Raw genomic sequence first — 17167 nt, forward strand, 5'->3', positions numbered from 1 at the left:
TTCCTGCGTCTGTTAGTCAAATGATCTCTAATCTAGGAACATCCTTCTAAATATCTCTTAGTACCTGCTCAGCACAGCAGAAATGAAATAGTAAAGCTCCACTGCAAAAATTAATGTTCACCTAAGCCTTAGAAATTGTAACTCTACACTGCCACTCTGATAAGAGGAAGTTACACAGAGCTGCTTATAATTATCAGCTATTCAGCTTGAGGTGGCTGTTTCAAAATAAATAAATAAAAAACAAAAATCCACAACAACACAAGCACACGCCTAGGTAACATCACAGAATCCACAGAATTATGCAATGATAAAATACTTCATACATTTGAGTAAATATAGGTACCCACTGTGAATATGCGTCTGCTAAAGGCACCCAAAAGACTCCTTTTAAACTTACTCTTTTTTAGTGAGGATTCTTCTGTTAAAAAAAGAAAACAAAACAAAACCATTCAGCAACACCAGAATTCAGCAATTCAGGAAACAAGGACAGAAGAAGAGTACAGGCAGGTCTACACCCCTTCTCACTAGGGAGAAGGGGAAGGCTTTTCCAGTGCACTGGGACAGAACAGTAAGTATGGCATATGAAGTAATATAAAGGCTGTTGGGGGCAGTGAGGTAAGTCAGCAATACAGGACACTTTTCATCTCTGAACTGCTTGCAACCAGAATTTTTAATGCTGTTAAGAAGTAGTATTTGTATACTAAAATCAGAGCATAGAATTACCAGTTCACCATGTGTGCTATTGGTCAGAAAAGAGCATTCTGTTCATGTGTTTCAGTACTTATCTCTATTTAACTGAGTATTAACATTTCAAGCTTTGATTTAGATACTGTGTGTTAGCAAAGGCAAATAAAGCCTTAAAGTCCAGCAATTTCTACATATTTCTGACCGTCTCCTTAGCATAGAAACTTAAGTTAAAACCTGCTTCCCATAGATATATTCTAAAGGACTAGAGCTATCAGAGCAGTTACACTGCTGATTTTTCTTCAGATACTCCACCTTATCTCTAATGCAAAATTTCGTGAAAAATCATCACAATGACATTTTTATCTGTACCAAATGGTTTGTTGTCATTCCAGCTATTCATACCTTAAAGGTATTTGGTTTTGAATCACACCGTACTCGTGGTAAAACCTAAGCTGACTCATTTCCTTCTACTCCTTGAAGACAGTGATTCCCATGGCAGACTTTAAGGGCACCTACATGCAACCTGGTATCAGGCCATTTGTGCTGGAAATTCCTTCTACAGTAAACACTGTTCTTCAGAACTGCAATTGTCTGATGACAAGGAAATAATTTAGGGCTGAGCTAGAGTTAAAAGTTTATCAGGAAGCTGAAACAGTGACTTAATTTTAAGCATTAAGAAATACTGTCAGTAATTACTGCTGCCTTGCTTCAGTAAAGCAAGGCTAAGGCAAGGAAATAGAGCAACACTGGCAGGTCAGGGCATGTGACTTTGACAGGTCACTTAGACTTCATTTCTCAGGCTTCATTCTTTCAGCCTGTGTCATTGTTTATTTAAGTGGAAGTATGCATTTGCATCAAGCTAGAATCAGACTGCCCATGAGGCTTTTGGGAAATAAGAACTGTCATAATACGTGGTAATTTCCTCTCATTGTTTGTAATAGTGCAGGGAATGTTTCTAATATTTGCAGGAAAGAAAAAACAAAAAAGTCTTCCAGAAAGACTTCTGTGGACATAATTGGATCTGAGACCTTCATGTGTTCAGCCCATGTAACAGTTAAACTGAAGGGATGCTACTTGACCACTGATGCATTTACATGATCTTTTTCTCTCCTGTCAAACTGTCACCAAGGAAGCGATGAAGAACTGAACAAGTCTGGACAGGTGTCACTAAAATATCCAGCAAGTGGGAGAGAGAGAAAATTTAATTGTCCAATTTAAGGCTCAGGAACATCTTGAAATGTAAGAAGCTGACACAGCTCCTCTAGTTTAAAGCAAAATGTTTTCCTGGTAAATGAAAATGCTAAAAAGGAATGAAAACATGGCACAGCCCCATCCAGAAGCTCAGAGATCATTAAAGTTACTTTGCGGAGATTAAAGCCTTGTCTTGAAAAAAGAACAACTGTACAAAGTCCTTGCTCAGGAATAACCATAAAATTATACAATAACTATTTGGTAATTTCAGTAGCAATGTAACATTCCTGACTTCTTTTAATAGCAATGAGAAGATGGAATGCACAGGAAGCAGTTCTAAGTTGGTCCAATTGCGTGGGGTATTATTTTTTGTAGCTACCTTACTTCCTGAGGACAACAGTGTTATGGATAATGGGGTGTGTTCCCTCTGTAGCCTCCTTCAGGAGACCTTGCACAGCCATTTCAGGCTTGCCTTGACATCATGTTAGTTCACTTGTTTAGGTTCCTGCACTCTGTCCACTGTTTCTGTTAGCTGCAGTAGTAATTAGGTTCATGACTTGATGGATAGATACACTGCCATTGCTTATGTTAATTGCACTTACAGATGTCACCACTCAAAACAGTGCTGTATACATTTGCTCACAGGTTTGAATTACCTGGAGCAAAGGGATTGATTGCTTCAAAGCAGCCACCAAATAAAATCCTTAGGAATACTGTTCAAGTAGGCTGAGATGTTTAGAAGCGTGTAAGCAAGGCACTGGCTGCTGATTAGGTTCCTCATGTTCAGAACAAGCTGTTTTTCCACTTGCCCTGTTAATACAATTTCTTGCATTGAGATACTTTTTGTTGCACAGTTGCACTACCCATCAGTTCTGTATTAGAAGTTCTAGCTTATACAGATCCTGTGAGCCTTAGGGGGGTAAAAAAAAACTACTGCTGAAACGCCCAACAATGTTAGGACTGTGGAATCTTACCTTGCTCTTGGAAGGGCTCTTTCCTTGTAGCAGCAGTCTGTGGTGAGAAGCAATTGCTTATCTATCCAGATACCGTTTTGTCTGAATCAAACATCTTTCTTCCTCAGTAAAGTAACACAGTCAAGTTGAAGTTATCAACTTGAGAAAAGATCTGCTGTATAATTGAACATTATTTTATAATCATTATGTTATTTTAGTCTGTAAATTATGCCATTAAATAAATGCAAGTTTTTACTTTAGCAAGTAATAATGCTATATTGCTACATCTGTTGAAGAATACAGTGCAAATGAACAACATACTGAACTCTAAGGATGCAACATTTACCACAGTCACTCATTTGCAAGTCTCTGGAGACACTCTCTGGTAACATAAAACATTTATTACTCATCTTCTCCCAAGACTGAGAATTTTGCATATATATATATATATATATATGTATAGGAAATGGACACGCACACTGAGTTCTATAATGTTAAGAAATTTAATTGTTTTTAAAAAATACTGCTATGGGCTAGTTCTATCAGAATTTTTTTTTGTGGATTTTTGCTTTTTTTGTTTTACACATGTACAGTATTCTACATTTTATATTGCACAGCACCAGAAGAGATGCACCTGCACTGATGGGTTTCTGAAGATGTTACAAATCCTCTGAGTTTTCACAGAGGAAAAAGGCAAAACCATCCAGCAGGTTAATCCTGTAAAAGAGTTGGAGGAAAAAGGCCACATGCAAAGGAAAATGCAAGAGCATCTATTTCCAAGTACAATGAGCCATAAGCATGTTCAGGCTTCAAGTGGATTATGCTTTATAGTATTAAACTTAGTAGTATATCTATCGCGTTGCTAACTCACAACTGATTACAGCCAGGTGTAAGGCACCAAGTTTTGGCCTGGCATTCTAGTGAAAGTGGAAGGTACTGACATAGGAAAAGAATATAATAGAGAAAACTTTCATATAAACATTAACAAAAAAAGCCCAAAATGGTTAAAACGCAAAGCAACATACACTTCATTACGAGTCCAGAAGCCTTTCCATTAGTTTAGTTCAACTCTAGTTGCCACTGTTGTTGCTCCTTGTAGGTTCTGAGCTATGCAAATATAGTTTCCAGCATCTCTAGCTTCAAAATCCTCAATAATGAGAACACTCTTTGAGATTCTTGTGGTGTGTCCAGTCCCTCTGTTTATCAGTCTCCAGAAATTCTGTGTGATCACAGGCCTCTCCAGCTGTTTAAAGAGGAAAGAAATAAGGCAAGCATATTTAGTGATGCTATTCTATCAAACTCCCAGACAAGAAGTCAGATAGTCCACGTAGCTTTGAATCACATTGTATAACTAATTCCTCTTCCTCTAGTTTCAGAAATGCTGTATGAAATAACATAAACAGCAACAATCCACAGCTGCTTCTACATTAATTCTCATGTTATATTTTCCAAAAGAATTGTATACAACTTCAAAGCCAAAAATGTGTGAGGATACTTAGAAATACACCTTAAAAATACATTTTCTTCTGTTCACAACAGGATATTTCTTCCACATGTGAATGCCCTTTTGGACTGTTTATCTTACCTTTGCATTTGCAAAGGAATGGAGAAGAGCAGCTGGCCTTAAGAGCCACTACAGCCTTTTCTTCCAGCCTCCATCACAAACAGCAGCAGATTTATCCACACTGGTTTGTCCTACACAAATTCTGTGGATAAAACTGGTGAGAAAAAGCCTTCTGCTTGGAAACCACCTCCTTGTGCTTAATGAAATAGGCAGATTAGCCATTTATCAATATGGATCTACAAGGCTGAAACTAATAACAGCAAACAGTAAGTTAAACACTTATCTGGAGTCAAAGCTACAATCTTGACTCACAAAATGACCAGCACAGGAAAAGCTGCTGGTCTTGGTGAAGCTTAGGGATGGCTCACAGTGCAGGCAGGCTTTGCCTAGCCAGTGACAGATGCTTACAGGTAGCAATGACTACCTTCAAAAACAAGAAAAACCAAACAAAATTTAAAAACACTATTTAGCAAAGCAGTAGCCTCCTGTTTGCAGTCTGAAAACCAAGTATTGCCTACAGCCAAGTACTGCTGCACACTGAAATTCAAGCCTAAGCTAGTTCTTGAATACAGCAAGGGGATCTTTCCTGACCATATTAAAAGTGAAGGTAAACGCCATGCAAGGCAGACTCTGTTTGCTTGGCTGGGCTGTTGGCCCAGCTTTTCTCATAGTAATTGCCTTCTACTTTGAAGATAGTTTCAGGGAAGCATACAAAGGAGTGGATCGGTATGCGTTCCCAGCAGGCAAATGTGATCATCAGGGAGGGGCAAGAGAAAAAATATCTGAAAGGAAAAGTAAGAAGAGAGGAATGGGGGTGAGATGAGATGCAGTAACTGACCAGTTAGTTGCTGCAGGAACTCTCTTAAAAACAAAGGGATGGAACTGAGAACCTTTCTCAGAGTATTTCTTTTGCATTATGTGAGTACTGCCTTACTATGAAAAGTCTGCAACAAGTATAAAGTGCTGCTACTCTGCCATTCATTTTGTTGGGGCAGAAACCCAATCAAGACTTTTCCCTGTTATACTCAGGCACAGCTGAAGCTGTTCCTAGCAGTGGATCAGCACACAGACCTGCTCCAGGCTGCATGGCCAAAGTCTGTCTCTCAACTCCTGTACATGGGAACAGGGGAAAGGTGCAGACCTCTACTGACAGCACACGTGCCCTGCACTGTGAGCATGGTATCTAGAGCAAACCAGAGGTATTTCACATGTTTAGCTGTCTGTACTGAACCAGGGCTGGAAAGGCAGCACTGTAGCGTGCATAATGTTCTGTAGAACCACTGGGCCAGAACCAGCCAGCAACCATACCTGGACAGCCATTCAACTGACAGAGATTCAGAAGCAGCAAGGGGTACATACTGACAAGGTACAGAGTTTTAAGAGGCCAGGCTGAGCCTCAAATTCCTTCAATTGTTTGTTCTCTAATTACTCTCAGTTACCAAGGATGTAAAATGGGGTTCATAGCCAGTTACTACGGTATAATATACAGAAGTCAAGGGAAGTTGATAATAAAAAAAAAAATTAAAAAAAAATAAAATCAGCCAACAAAGCTCACGTGAGCAACAGGAGAATTTCTTCTCCTCCCTGTCTGAGAGTAAACTGTTAAGAAGACTCTCAGAAATAAAAGCTCCCCCTGAAGGCTACTGACACTGCAATCTGTTGCTACATTTCACTCAACATAATGCTAGATGCTGAATACAGAGGATGGCAGTGGGTGTTTAGCTAAAAATTGAATAATAATAAACAAAAAAGCACACAAAACTTGCTCGTCATTTCCCTGGACCTGGAGACACTTCAGTTTTCCCCAGCATTTTTCTTTTTACTCCAACAGCTGCGAGTTTCTCTGGTTATTTAAATGCTGCCTCTTTCCTTCCCAACTTCATATGGACTCCAGACACAGGGACTCTTCTGCCAAACTCTTCCCACATTCCAAAGTACTGCCCTTATGAAGAACAAAAAGCATTTCAGCCACAGCAGACGTCTCTTACCTCTTGCCCTGGGTACTGCCAGCTGAAGTTCACATCTACATCTGGCTCCCCAAGGACAGTGCAGGCTACGTGGATACCATCACTGACTTTGGCTCTACTGGGTGATGCCACAATTGTGGCTGAGGGTGGGCCCTTGGGGACTGACAGAAGAACAGCATTAGGAAACAGGAAATCAGTCACTTTCTGATACGAAATTATGGATAAAACATAGTCAGGTAATGTGACTATGTAAATTACCTAATGAAACAGGTAAGTGATGTATATCTGCAGCTTTCCACCCTACACTGGGAAACTGCTTGAGCTCATACCAATCAGATTTTATCACATACAGTTTTAATGAAGATTTCAAAATTCAGTGACTACTTCACTCATCTTACAAATCGAGTTTTAAAAACCTGTTTTCTGGTGCCAGCAGAAGAAACAGGAATCAATGTAAGCATATAGGAAACATCACCTTACCTTCCACATAGAGTAGGTGATACTTGATGGAAATCTGAGGCGCTCCCTGCGACTCTGCTTTGCAGTAGACAATACCTCTATGATCAGAAGTAGGGTGCTGGTAGACAAAGCCCTTCTTCGCATCATAAATAATATTAGTTTCATCTGTTTCAATTTCTTCTGCTGGAAATTCCCTGTGTAGAGTAACTTTTGCTGAAGGAGTAGTGACACGGCATGGGATGACAGCAGGTTTATCTGGGTTCAGGTAGACAATCTCAAAATAACTGGGAGTAGGTACAAAAAGTTCTTCTTTATCTATGCAAAAGAGATGAAATAGGATAACGTTTAGATCTTGGCTTAGCAGCAAGAAGAGAAAATGGGCAACGTTAAAAATGAACGCAAAGCTTTTTGCTTCAAATACACAAGAAAAAACCATCTATTCATTGGATTTACTTTTGTTTACTTGTCCACTTTTAAAGCATTACATACACAAAAATAATGAGGTAAGATAAGCACTATTAGAAGGAGATATCTGGAGCAGCCATAGCCTTTTAATACATATGATTTTAAATAAAATTTACTTCTTTGGCAAATAATTGAAATATTCAGTACTTATAGACAGACAGAGTATTTCCATATTTGATATGCTCCTTATAAAGTTGAATTTCCTCTTTCTAGCTTAAGCACTTACCATAGTAACATGACAGAAATTTATTTCAGCCTTTTTGAAGGAATGTATCCTTGGAACATGAAGCATTTCCGATAAGTGGATTCAGTACAGCCTCATAGTCTTATTTAGCTCCAAAACCTATTGCAAACAATCCTATCTTAACGTTTGGGACTGGAATATTCACTAGCTAAAAATGCGTTAGCTCGAATAACGCAGCAAAGGTTTCTCTAACACTGAGAAGTATTTCCATTAGAAGAACAAATTAACCATTTGATTTTCACTCTTTTGCACCAAGCAGCAGTAAACCGCACACAGTTATCTACTCTATGATGACCCAACCCTCATTGTGTTGAGGATACAGCTGATTTCAGGCTCCGCAGGGCAGTGCACCTCTGCAGGGTGTTTTGCCTCTCAATGTGCTACACAGATGCTGGGGAGAAATTGTGTCTTCACCAAGATCAAGGCCAAGATTTTAAATTAGCTGCAGGTAACTGGAAATATACTGGGGTTAGGAGAGAGTACATGGAGTCACCTAACGTCATAACTCTTTGTAGAAGACTTGCTTTGTTATTTTGCTTATCAAAACACATTTTCATAAGTTAAACATTCTTTGGATTCATTCTGCAGGAGGTTCTCAGCACATGTCAGTATTTTCAGAGGTATTTGATTTCACTGTATTATGCATTATCTCAGGTATGCATTTAGCATAATCCATAGGGAAAGTGGACTAACAAATCACACAAAGCAAGCAACTGTCTGCAAACTTCACCAGCACTTCCTTCCATAACATTTGCTATTTAAAAAAAACCCTAAAATTGTGGGAAAAACATCTTGACAACAAAAGATTTCATACAGACTTATTACTTACTAGCAAATATATTTTCACAATATTATATATTAATAATCCCCAAAATAATTAATTACCTGTGAAGAAGATGTACGTTGAACCTGTTTTTGTCTCATCCTTCCTGCATTTGTTACCATTGCATGGCTGAAGCCAGCAGCTATATTCACCTGTGTCTGCTGCAGTGGAGTTTGTAAGGATCAGCTGACCATACCTGTCCAACTGCTTTATACTGAAGAAAAACAAAAGGCAGAGACAAGCACACGTGTGTTTCCTTGCACGTTTTTGTCAGATCATTTATACTTTTAATTTTCTTTTTCATTCCTATTTTGCAACAGACACATTTTTCTCCTACAGAGTTGTGTTGCAACATCCCCCTTCGTCCCAGCAAAGACCCACACATGAACAGTTTTTTTATTTCAACTCTATGCATGAGCAATGGTAAGCTTTCATCGCATGTAGTTAACTCCTGAATTCATTCCAGAATCCCTATTTTGAAAATGGGCTGTGATTGCCCTAGACAATGTGTTTATGTTGTTTCAGTTGTCTAAATATATCCCATATTTTCACACTCTAAGTTAAGCCGTGTGAATCGCATTCCTTTCCTGATACTATTTACTTCAGCTGCAGCATTGCTTCAGTTGTATACTTCACCACTGGTGAGCGGCAGCCACTTTAATGACAGCTTGTTCAACGATTTATGCCGTTTTTCAGCATGAACGCTTCCCTGTCTTTAACACAGTGGTCCAGCTTTCCATCACAAACACCTTCAATCTCAACTCATTTTGCTCCACTCCATCTCATTTCAACCCTGTCACTGTGTTTCTTCTTCATCCCCTGGTTACATCAGTACCCCTGGGTACTGCTGGAAGTATGCTGGCAGTATCATGAGGCAGCTACATAAAAAAAAAAAAAACAACTCAGCCACTTTTTCCTCCTTCTCCACAAACGTCTCTCATTGGATTGAAATTGTAAATTGATTTGTTTGTACAGATAATAGCTTTGCAAAAGGATGGGTCCCACAGTGCGAGTGGTCGGTGGACCCTGTCAGGACAGACGTGTGGCAGCAGCGATGCATTTCAGAACACAAAGGTTTCTTGCTCTCCTTCGCAAGACACTGAATTCTAGGGTCATTTCTATTGTAATCAAGTCAGGAGAGACTTTTCCAGATTGAGGCATTTAATAGCAAACTCCTTTTCAGCGTTTCAGGCTGGTTCTGGACACAGCTTGCATGAAGTTCCTGTACTCTTGCTAAGGTGTGTGCTCTCTCTCTACTTACCTACCTCCTATTTCTTTCTGTTAATGCAGCAGTTTGTTTGTTTGTTTGTTTGTTTTTTTTTAAGGCAGAGGCAGGACTTACTGAATCCTTTATTTGGGGGATTAGCAAGCTTTAAAGGCATTTTTCTCCTCCAAACCACCTTGTTACTGTGTTACTGAAGCATTACTGCAGACCTCTTAGCCCACTATCTCGGTTGTGGGCGGCCTCTTGCTAACTGCTCACATTCATGTCACCGAAGAGGCTGCTGCTGCTTTCAGCTACACAAGGCTCCTGACATTTCCAGTTCCCCGGGCACTCTGCTAAGAGACTGTACTCACAGCTGGTATGCATTAACCAAGGCTCACATAACCCAACATTCAACCTTCAGCCAAGGCTGGGAGCTTAGAAATTAAAACACACCAAGTAAGCAGCCCAAACAGGGTGAGAATGACCTTTTCCCACCAAAGCCTTCAGGCTTTTTACTCTCAACCATCACATAGCAGTTTTGAGAGCTGCCTAAAAAAACAGGCAAAACATGCTTCCTACTTGCCGCTGCACTTGTCCTAAATGACCTCATCTGATTCCAGTTTGAAAATGGGAAAAGTAACATTTTCATTCTTAATACATGCACCTTACATTACAAATGTTTTCAGTTCTTCAATAAACATTGACCAATTCCTAATTGTACAAGAGATCCTCTTGTGTATAAGACTCAAGAAGAAGAAAAGAGAAATCTGAAGTGTCCTAGATTATGATTATTTACATCCACAGCTCACAGTTCATAAGCTACATGGCTACACTGGCACAATATATTTTGCAACCACTAACAGCAACATTATAGAGAACCCATTAGGCCAGAACATTTAGCCTGCAGCCATTAATGCAGCCACTGAACTATGGCTTGAAATCCCAACAGACAAAAAAGAGAAAAACAAGGTCAGAGTTAATTGATTATTGTACAGTGTGTTCTACTTAACTGGGAACAAGCTATCCAGCAATCAATGGAAACAGCCCAGTGAGGTACTTCCACAAACATGCACTAACATAACCTGGCAACTGAAAGAGTGGAAATGTTGAGGCATGTGACATAGCCGTGCTAAGCAGACAAAACAGACTACACGAAGCAAGCTGTAAATGGCAAATTCATCAACTGATCTGTACTTCTAGGATAGCTTTCATTTCATTAGTATTTTAAATGATGAGAAATTTTTCTCAAAAGCTTTGCTATGCTTTACATATCACAAAGTAAAAACGCTCAATACAGAATCTTTTTGAGACCATTCAAAGAAAAAGAAAACCAAAACAACACAAACCTTCAAAATCCTTTTCCATACACTCACCTTCTTAAGCTTCAGTTATTTTAAGTTCAAAAGACCTTTGCCAGAAAAGCTGTGCCAAGTTTAGAAGCTAGAAAAAGCTAAAGGAAAACAACACATAGTGTGCATAGCTCCACTTCAGAACATGTAGCAAACTCAAGCAGCTACACTGGTACTGCCACAATGGAACTATCTAAAACACAAGGAGAGGGACAGAACATCCTTACTGCTTAAGGCAAGAAGAAAAACCTGACAGCTTACAGACTTCAGAGCACATGTACTTGAGTGACACTTGGTTAGACACAGATAACAAACCACTTAGTCAGTGAGCCTGTCTTAATTCACAGCAGCCCAGTTCTGCCCTGTACAACATTCTATTTTCTCAATACCTGGAGCCTGGGTACCAATATTCACACAATACATACCCACCTCTGCCACAGCTTCTTCCACTGCAGCAGTTCCCTCCACAAAGATCTATCTACCAGATGAAATTCAGAAATAAATACAGCCATGTTTTGAGATGGGAAAGGCCCACGCTCTAAATATGGCACAGACTGACGCCAGACCATCTCTGTCTAGTAGAGAAGCTTTTTGCTCTCAAACATAAGTGAAAACATGCCTGCCCTTCTTTTTCTTTACTCCTTTCTGGTTTTGATCCTTCTCACACTCCGTAGGTGCAGTTTCTGTTTGGGCCTGCAGTCACTGATCTGTTACATACCACTGTACAGCACTGCAGCCATTCCATTTTGGCTGCATTGCTCAGCTGGCACACAAACCTTTCAGACACAAGGATGTACTCCTGCTGCACAGGGTGGGCACTGCAGATAATAAGCCAGTTCTGAAGCAAGCTGGTGGGTGCCCCCAACTTAACAGGCAGATCTACACAATTTAGCTCTCTCCCTAGAGCTGCACTGCTTGCTACTGTCTCCTAAGTCTCCGTGTGCATCCTCCAGGCAGGATAGGAAAGAGGATTCCTATTCAGATAAGGAACAGCCAAAGAGTCCTCCTCCTACTTCCACTCAGCCTCTTTCCCGAGGAAGCCCCACATGGTAATTTGGGGACATGTCAGCAACTAGAGACCTATTAAAAACTCACCTCTTCAACAGTGCCAAACGAAACCATTTTATGTACAAAATTGTAAAGTATACCTGCAAAAAGAAACTCAAAGAAACCATAGCCATGGGTATTACAAGAATATCTTTTGTAAAGATAACCTCTTTCTTCTTAGAAAACCCACTGCCCTCCAAGCTGCTGTCTTTTACCTTCTATACTGGTGAGATAAAGAGACAATCAGCATGGCATGGAGGAAAACAGGTGGCTTTTACCTCTTCTTGTTACCATCCATAGGAAATGCATTACCTGGATGCTAAATTTAAGTAGCTACAAATTAAAATGCCCTCCTTATCCCAAAGCAGCAGATCTCAGCACCTTCAGCACAGCAGCTGTCTGGTCAACACACCATCACCACTGCGGACCCTTCAGGTTTCTTCTGTCTCACAGAAAGAAAGATTTAAGTTCATCTTGAAGATGGTAACTTTGTTAACAATGCTTCCTACTGCCAGCTCACTTAGAAACATTGCCAGCTGTGCTAATTAAATAGGGACTTTATGATGTTTTCAGTTATGTTCAATGAAAGCTTTCGAAAGCCAAGGAATACAATTCTATAAAGCAGACTATTTTGCATACATCTGTTAGCACAGCAGCAAACACCCTGAGATAAAAAAGATATCATAAAAACCATAATGAAAATGTAATTGCACAAGATTTGGTTGTCAATGTCTCCATAAATTATCCCCATTCAGCAAGTCCAAAGCATGCTACTTATCCATGTCTTGAGTTTTTCTAGTTACTTATAGGGTCTTCTGCTCACAACTAAAATAGTTGGTTTGATTTAACTTTGTCTTATGGTTTCAGTAACTTATTTAAAAATATTTCAGTATAGATCTTTAAATAGAAGCCTAGCATATTTCTAAAATAAAATACTTAAGCAAGTTACATGCATCCAGTCAAGAAGTTACGTAGCATTTATTACTGTGAAATTATTAACTTTTGTTTTACTGTTACAAAATACTACTGTGAATTTGAATGAGAACAGAGAGGTAAAGAATTTCAAGCTACTTCAAACTGCAAAATAACAAATTATAAAACTAAAAAACATGTATCCTTCCTTAATTTTTTTTACCCCATTTCTATGGCTAGAATAGTGCAAGAGAAGAACAGGCAGTCAAAACAAGTAATGAAGCAAAATTCAGATTCCTCTCTAAGAACTGTGAATACTTCTTGTCTTCTTTAATGCAGATGTTAATACTGAGACCTGGAAGTCTACAGGGCCATATATGTAGCCCAGTGCAGGCGAGTAGCCTATATGCACGCCTTCTAAGCATGAGATAGACTTCAAAATGGAAACTATCATCACATGCATGGCACTCCCTTTCAGTAGGATTTTGCACACTCCTCTTTGGCCTGCTAAAAGGCCAGGCCCGTACTGCAGCTGACGTGTGCCACCTACTGGAATAGTTTCATACTACGGCTTAGGTTGGAGGCCTTACAGACCATCCAGTTCCAACCCCCTGCCTTAAGCAAGGCTGCCCCCCACCAGCTCAGGCTGCCCATGGCCCCATCCAACGCGACCTTGAATGCCTCCAGGGATGGGGCACTCACAGCTCTCTGGGCAGCTGTGCACTGCCTCAACACTCAGTAAAATATTCCTTCCTCAAATCCACTTCCTTTTAGTTTAAAGCCATTCCCCCTTGTCCTATTAATATATTAAATATATATACAATATATTTTGAGTAAAATATTGATTGCAAACGAAAACACAATTGTTCAAATCAGCCAGAAGATCTTTTGAGAGATGCTGCCATGATAAACCCTTAGCAGAAACAGGCTTGTTGTTATAATTTATAGAAGCCTCGCACTATAGAGGTTTATTCAGCCAATTTACTCTGGAACTCCTTAGGTGTCAGGAAACAAGCAAGTCAGCTCATGAATTTCAAAGGGATACGTGACAGACCACGGTGTATACCTGTCAATTTTTAACCTTTAAAATTCTTTGAAAAGAGAAGTGGAAAGTAATTAACTGACTGTGACTTGAAGGTATCTTCATGATTGTAAAGGGGAACGTGTCACAAAGATTCAGATAACCTTGGCTATTTACAAAGAGCCCACAAACTTTTACTTAATTTAGGAACAAAAGGACAATAGGACTTCCCTCACACTAATACTGCTCTTACCTAACAACGTAAGAAAGTCTCTTTACAGCTCTTTCTTAGGGCATCAACCACAGTACTCCTATGTCTCTCAACCACCTGTCCTTCAATGATACTCAAACATAAATCTCCACAAAACAAGCAGGGAAAACAAGCTCTTGCCAAAATAAGTGCTAGTGGCAGACATCCCTGAACTCCTTTATAAGTCCTTCCTCTTTCAAATACAGAAAGAGACTGTTACATTGAACCTAGACTTAGCTATGCATGTACTATGCTCGAGAACTGGGAAGGCCAACAAACGTATGGTTTTGGAGATTTTAGATCAAAGGGCCACTCAGCTGGTGAGGCAGAGAGAGGGAGAAAGTCCTGAGATCCTCCTCCTACTCTTACAGCTGTGTATGCAGTATCCATTAAGATGACACTAGACAAAAGAAAAAGCCTTCCTAAACCAAAGGTGACGATCTATCTCAGCATTAAGCTCTGTCATACTTCTGCACTACGACTCCTGCAACTCCCCCAGCACTCATGCATAACTTTGATAGAAGAGGGAAGGATTAACCCCACTTGGTCCTTAGAGTGATGCTTGGTATATTTTTTGTTTTGCAAGCTGAGAGACATGGGTATTAACCTCTTCAGGAAATTAACCTTTTTGTCTCAGCTGATATCTACATTAGCAACATCTCAACAGCAGCAGGTCTCTGTAGAGCATCAGAACTGGCAGTCAGTACCTGACATCCACCCTCACACATTTTCAGGATTTTCCTTCAGCCTCACTCTTATGTAGCTCTCTATTAGTGGCTGGAACACACAGTGTCCCTCTGGATCATTTTAGATTCGTCTAAAGGAAATCCACTTCACATGCAACAAGACTCTTTCACAGTACACCACAGGGGGAAGAAGACTGAAAGTTGCTTATCCTTTGTTATAGACAAGTAACCACTACATGAAACGCTTTGATTGTAAACACTTTTTCTCCCCCAGAATATGGAAAAATAGCTTACCTGAGTCTGGAGTCTTTAAAGGTGTCCAAGTATGAAGGATAGCTCCAAGTCACATTACTCCCCTTACATCGCAGTTCTACGCTTTGTCCAGCAGACAGGCTTAAAGTGGCAGTCAGTTTCTGGAAACGGCCTTTATCCATCACCTGCATCAGTATGGACTGGGACTTGGAGGAAGAGTCGACTGGTTCCCTTTCCTTCATTTTTAAGCCCTTGGGTTTTACTTTTTTGTTGATAGGCTTGATTTTGTTTTCCCCTGGTTCTTTTTGATGCTTGCTTTTTGCAGACTGTCCAATAACTGGTAAAATAAGGGAAAGGCAGCAGTGTTACCAATTAGGAAAAAAAGCCTTTTTGCAAATATTTTTCTTTATTATTAAAGAAAATAATCAATACTCTGTTCTTCCTATAAAGGATTCAGAAAAATGAGAGTTAATTTCCATAAGTTTCTGAAATCAGTGACATGACTCATTTCCCTGGACAGAAAAAAAGAGCTTTCAACAACATGTGGAAAATCTATACTTACAGGTCACATAAACAGGCAAATATGTAAGGCATGAGGACTTCACAGATGGGAAGGGAAAGGAATACAGTACTTTTCTCTCCATTTACTTTTGTCTACGCTACCTCATATCACTGCCATTTATTGTGCAGCATTACACAAGTGTCCTATCTTCATATGTATGCAACACACCCATCAGTCCTATATAATCTTTTAATATGTCATGCTGCTGTAAGAGAGATGTGGGAAAAAAACACTGGGAAGTAAGGAACCTAATGGTGATTTTCACAATGCTAGTAACAATGCAGGTTTGTTTTTCTTTTAGGTTAAGTACTGTGAAATTACAAATAGTATTTAAGTCACCTGAAAGTAGCATCTAATACATCACATCTCTATAATGGCCATTTACCTTTACTGAGCAGATGGAAACAGAAGCAGAAGAGATTCCATTACCTGCCAGAGGCAACAGCAGCCTTTTAAAACAACGCAAAGGAAAAGTGTGCTATCTTAATCTGATTCACACAAAGTTATAATTTAAAATATAATTTTTAACAGGGATTTCAGCTGTCTCCAGACTGAACATTTACAGTGAATGAAAATCATCTTTGTTCTAGAACCCCTTAGCTCAGCTGAAGTGTTGCAGCAAAGCTAACCAATGATTAAGTAGTGAATAAAGATTCCTTTTGTCACATGCAAGTCCCTTCCAAAAAGCACTTCTGCAAAATGTTTCTGAGAGGAGAGTAAGAAAAAACAACTCAAATATGTAACAACAGAATTGCATCTCTCAGGGTCTCAGCTGGATGCTGGGCAAAGGAGAATGAGGATCACTTCTCAGAGGACCAGTTACATATACATAAATATTTGTGTGAAAAACATTTCCTAAGCACACACAACTCTCGTTTCACCTTTTTTATCTTCAGGTCTCTATGCTGTTTATAAGCCCATATATGACATTAACTGTTCTGGAAAAGCATGAGCTCGCCAAGTGATCCCAAGTGTACCTGTCCAGCAGGAGCTAAGATGCATGCTGCAGTTGCTTAAAAGGTGAACTTATTTCCCAGCAGTGCAGTGACTGATCTCAGAGGCTCACACACAGCTGCTATCTGTTCTCACCATGTGCCACGTGCACATAAGCCTTAAGAAGAACAGAGAAGAAAAAGAAGGGGAATACAAAACAAAAAACAACAACATTTAAAAAAAGGTGGAAAGAGCAGTCTTTAAAATCCCAGCCTCTAAAATAATTAAGTAAATCAATCGTGAAGATTTTTTTATGCTGTAACTGACAGCAGGAGGCACAATCTTTTGTGAATTAGCCTAAAACTCTTATTTTAGGCAGCAAAAACTCTACAACTGTGCCTGACAGCTAATTCATGCTGAATACAGTTTTTCCATATGAAGTACTCTGGCATTTTATCACACGAATCAAACAAAAAAGCCCACTATGGACTTAAAGTCAGCCTCACTGTATGCTGATTAGCATGGGTTACAGCTGGTACTGACTGCACTATCAGCAGCACCTGTGCCTTTGCAGCATGGCAGAATGCTTCAAACA

At 39.6% G+C, this 17167-nt stretch overlaps 1 protein-coding gene across 1 annotated transcript; it reads right to left on the reverse strand.

The window, feature by feature from the left end:
* Positions 1-3095: 3095 nt before the first annotated feature.
* PDGFRL (platelet derived growth factor receptor like) lies at positions 3096-16717 on the reverse strand. The gene is made up of 6 exons (XM_010710145.3): positions 16617-16717; positions 15120-15414; positions 8416-8567; positions 6843-7136; positions 6384-6523; positions 3096-4074 (listed from the first exon to the last, which is right to left on the reverse strand). The coding sequence occupies exons 1-6, from the start codon at positions 16639-16641 to the stop codon at positions 3886-3888; spliced, it is 1095 nt and encodes a 364-aa protein (XP_010708447.1). The 5' UTR covers positions 16642-16717; the 3' UTR covers positions 3096-3885.
* Between the last annotated feature and the right edge of the window lie 450 nt (positions 16718-17167).

This window comes from Meleagris gallopavo, chromosome 4 (assembly GCF_000146605.3).
Source record: "Meleagris gallopavo isolate NT-WF06-2002-E0010 breed Aviagen turkey brand Nicholas breeding stock chromosome 4, Turkey_5.1, whole genome shotgun sequence".
Classification (NCBI taxonomy): Eukaryota; Metazoa; Chordata; class Aves; order Galliformes; family Phasianidae; genus Meleagris; species Meleagris gallopavo.

Excerpts from the sequence above, each read along its gene's own strand:
- PDGFRL (XM_010710145.3), bottom strand. The coding sequence starts at position 16,641 with ATGCATCTTAGCTCCTGCTGGACAG. Across the intron at positions 7,137-8,415 it reads AACGTACATCTTCTTCACAG|ATAAAGAAGAACTTTTTGTA; the intron begins GTAATTAATTAT and ends TCTTTTGCATAG. Across the intron at positions 6,524-6,842 it reads TCACCTACTCTATGTGGAAG|TCCCCAAGGGCCCACCCTCA; the intron begins GTAAGGTGATGT and ends TTCTTCTGTCAG.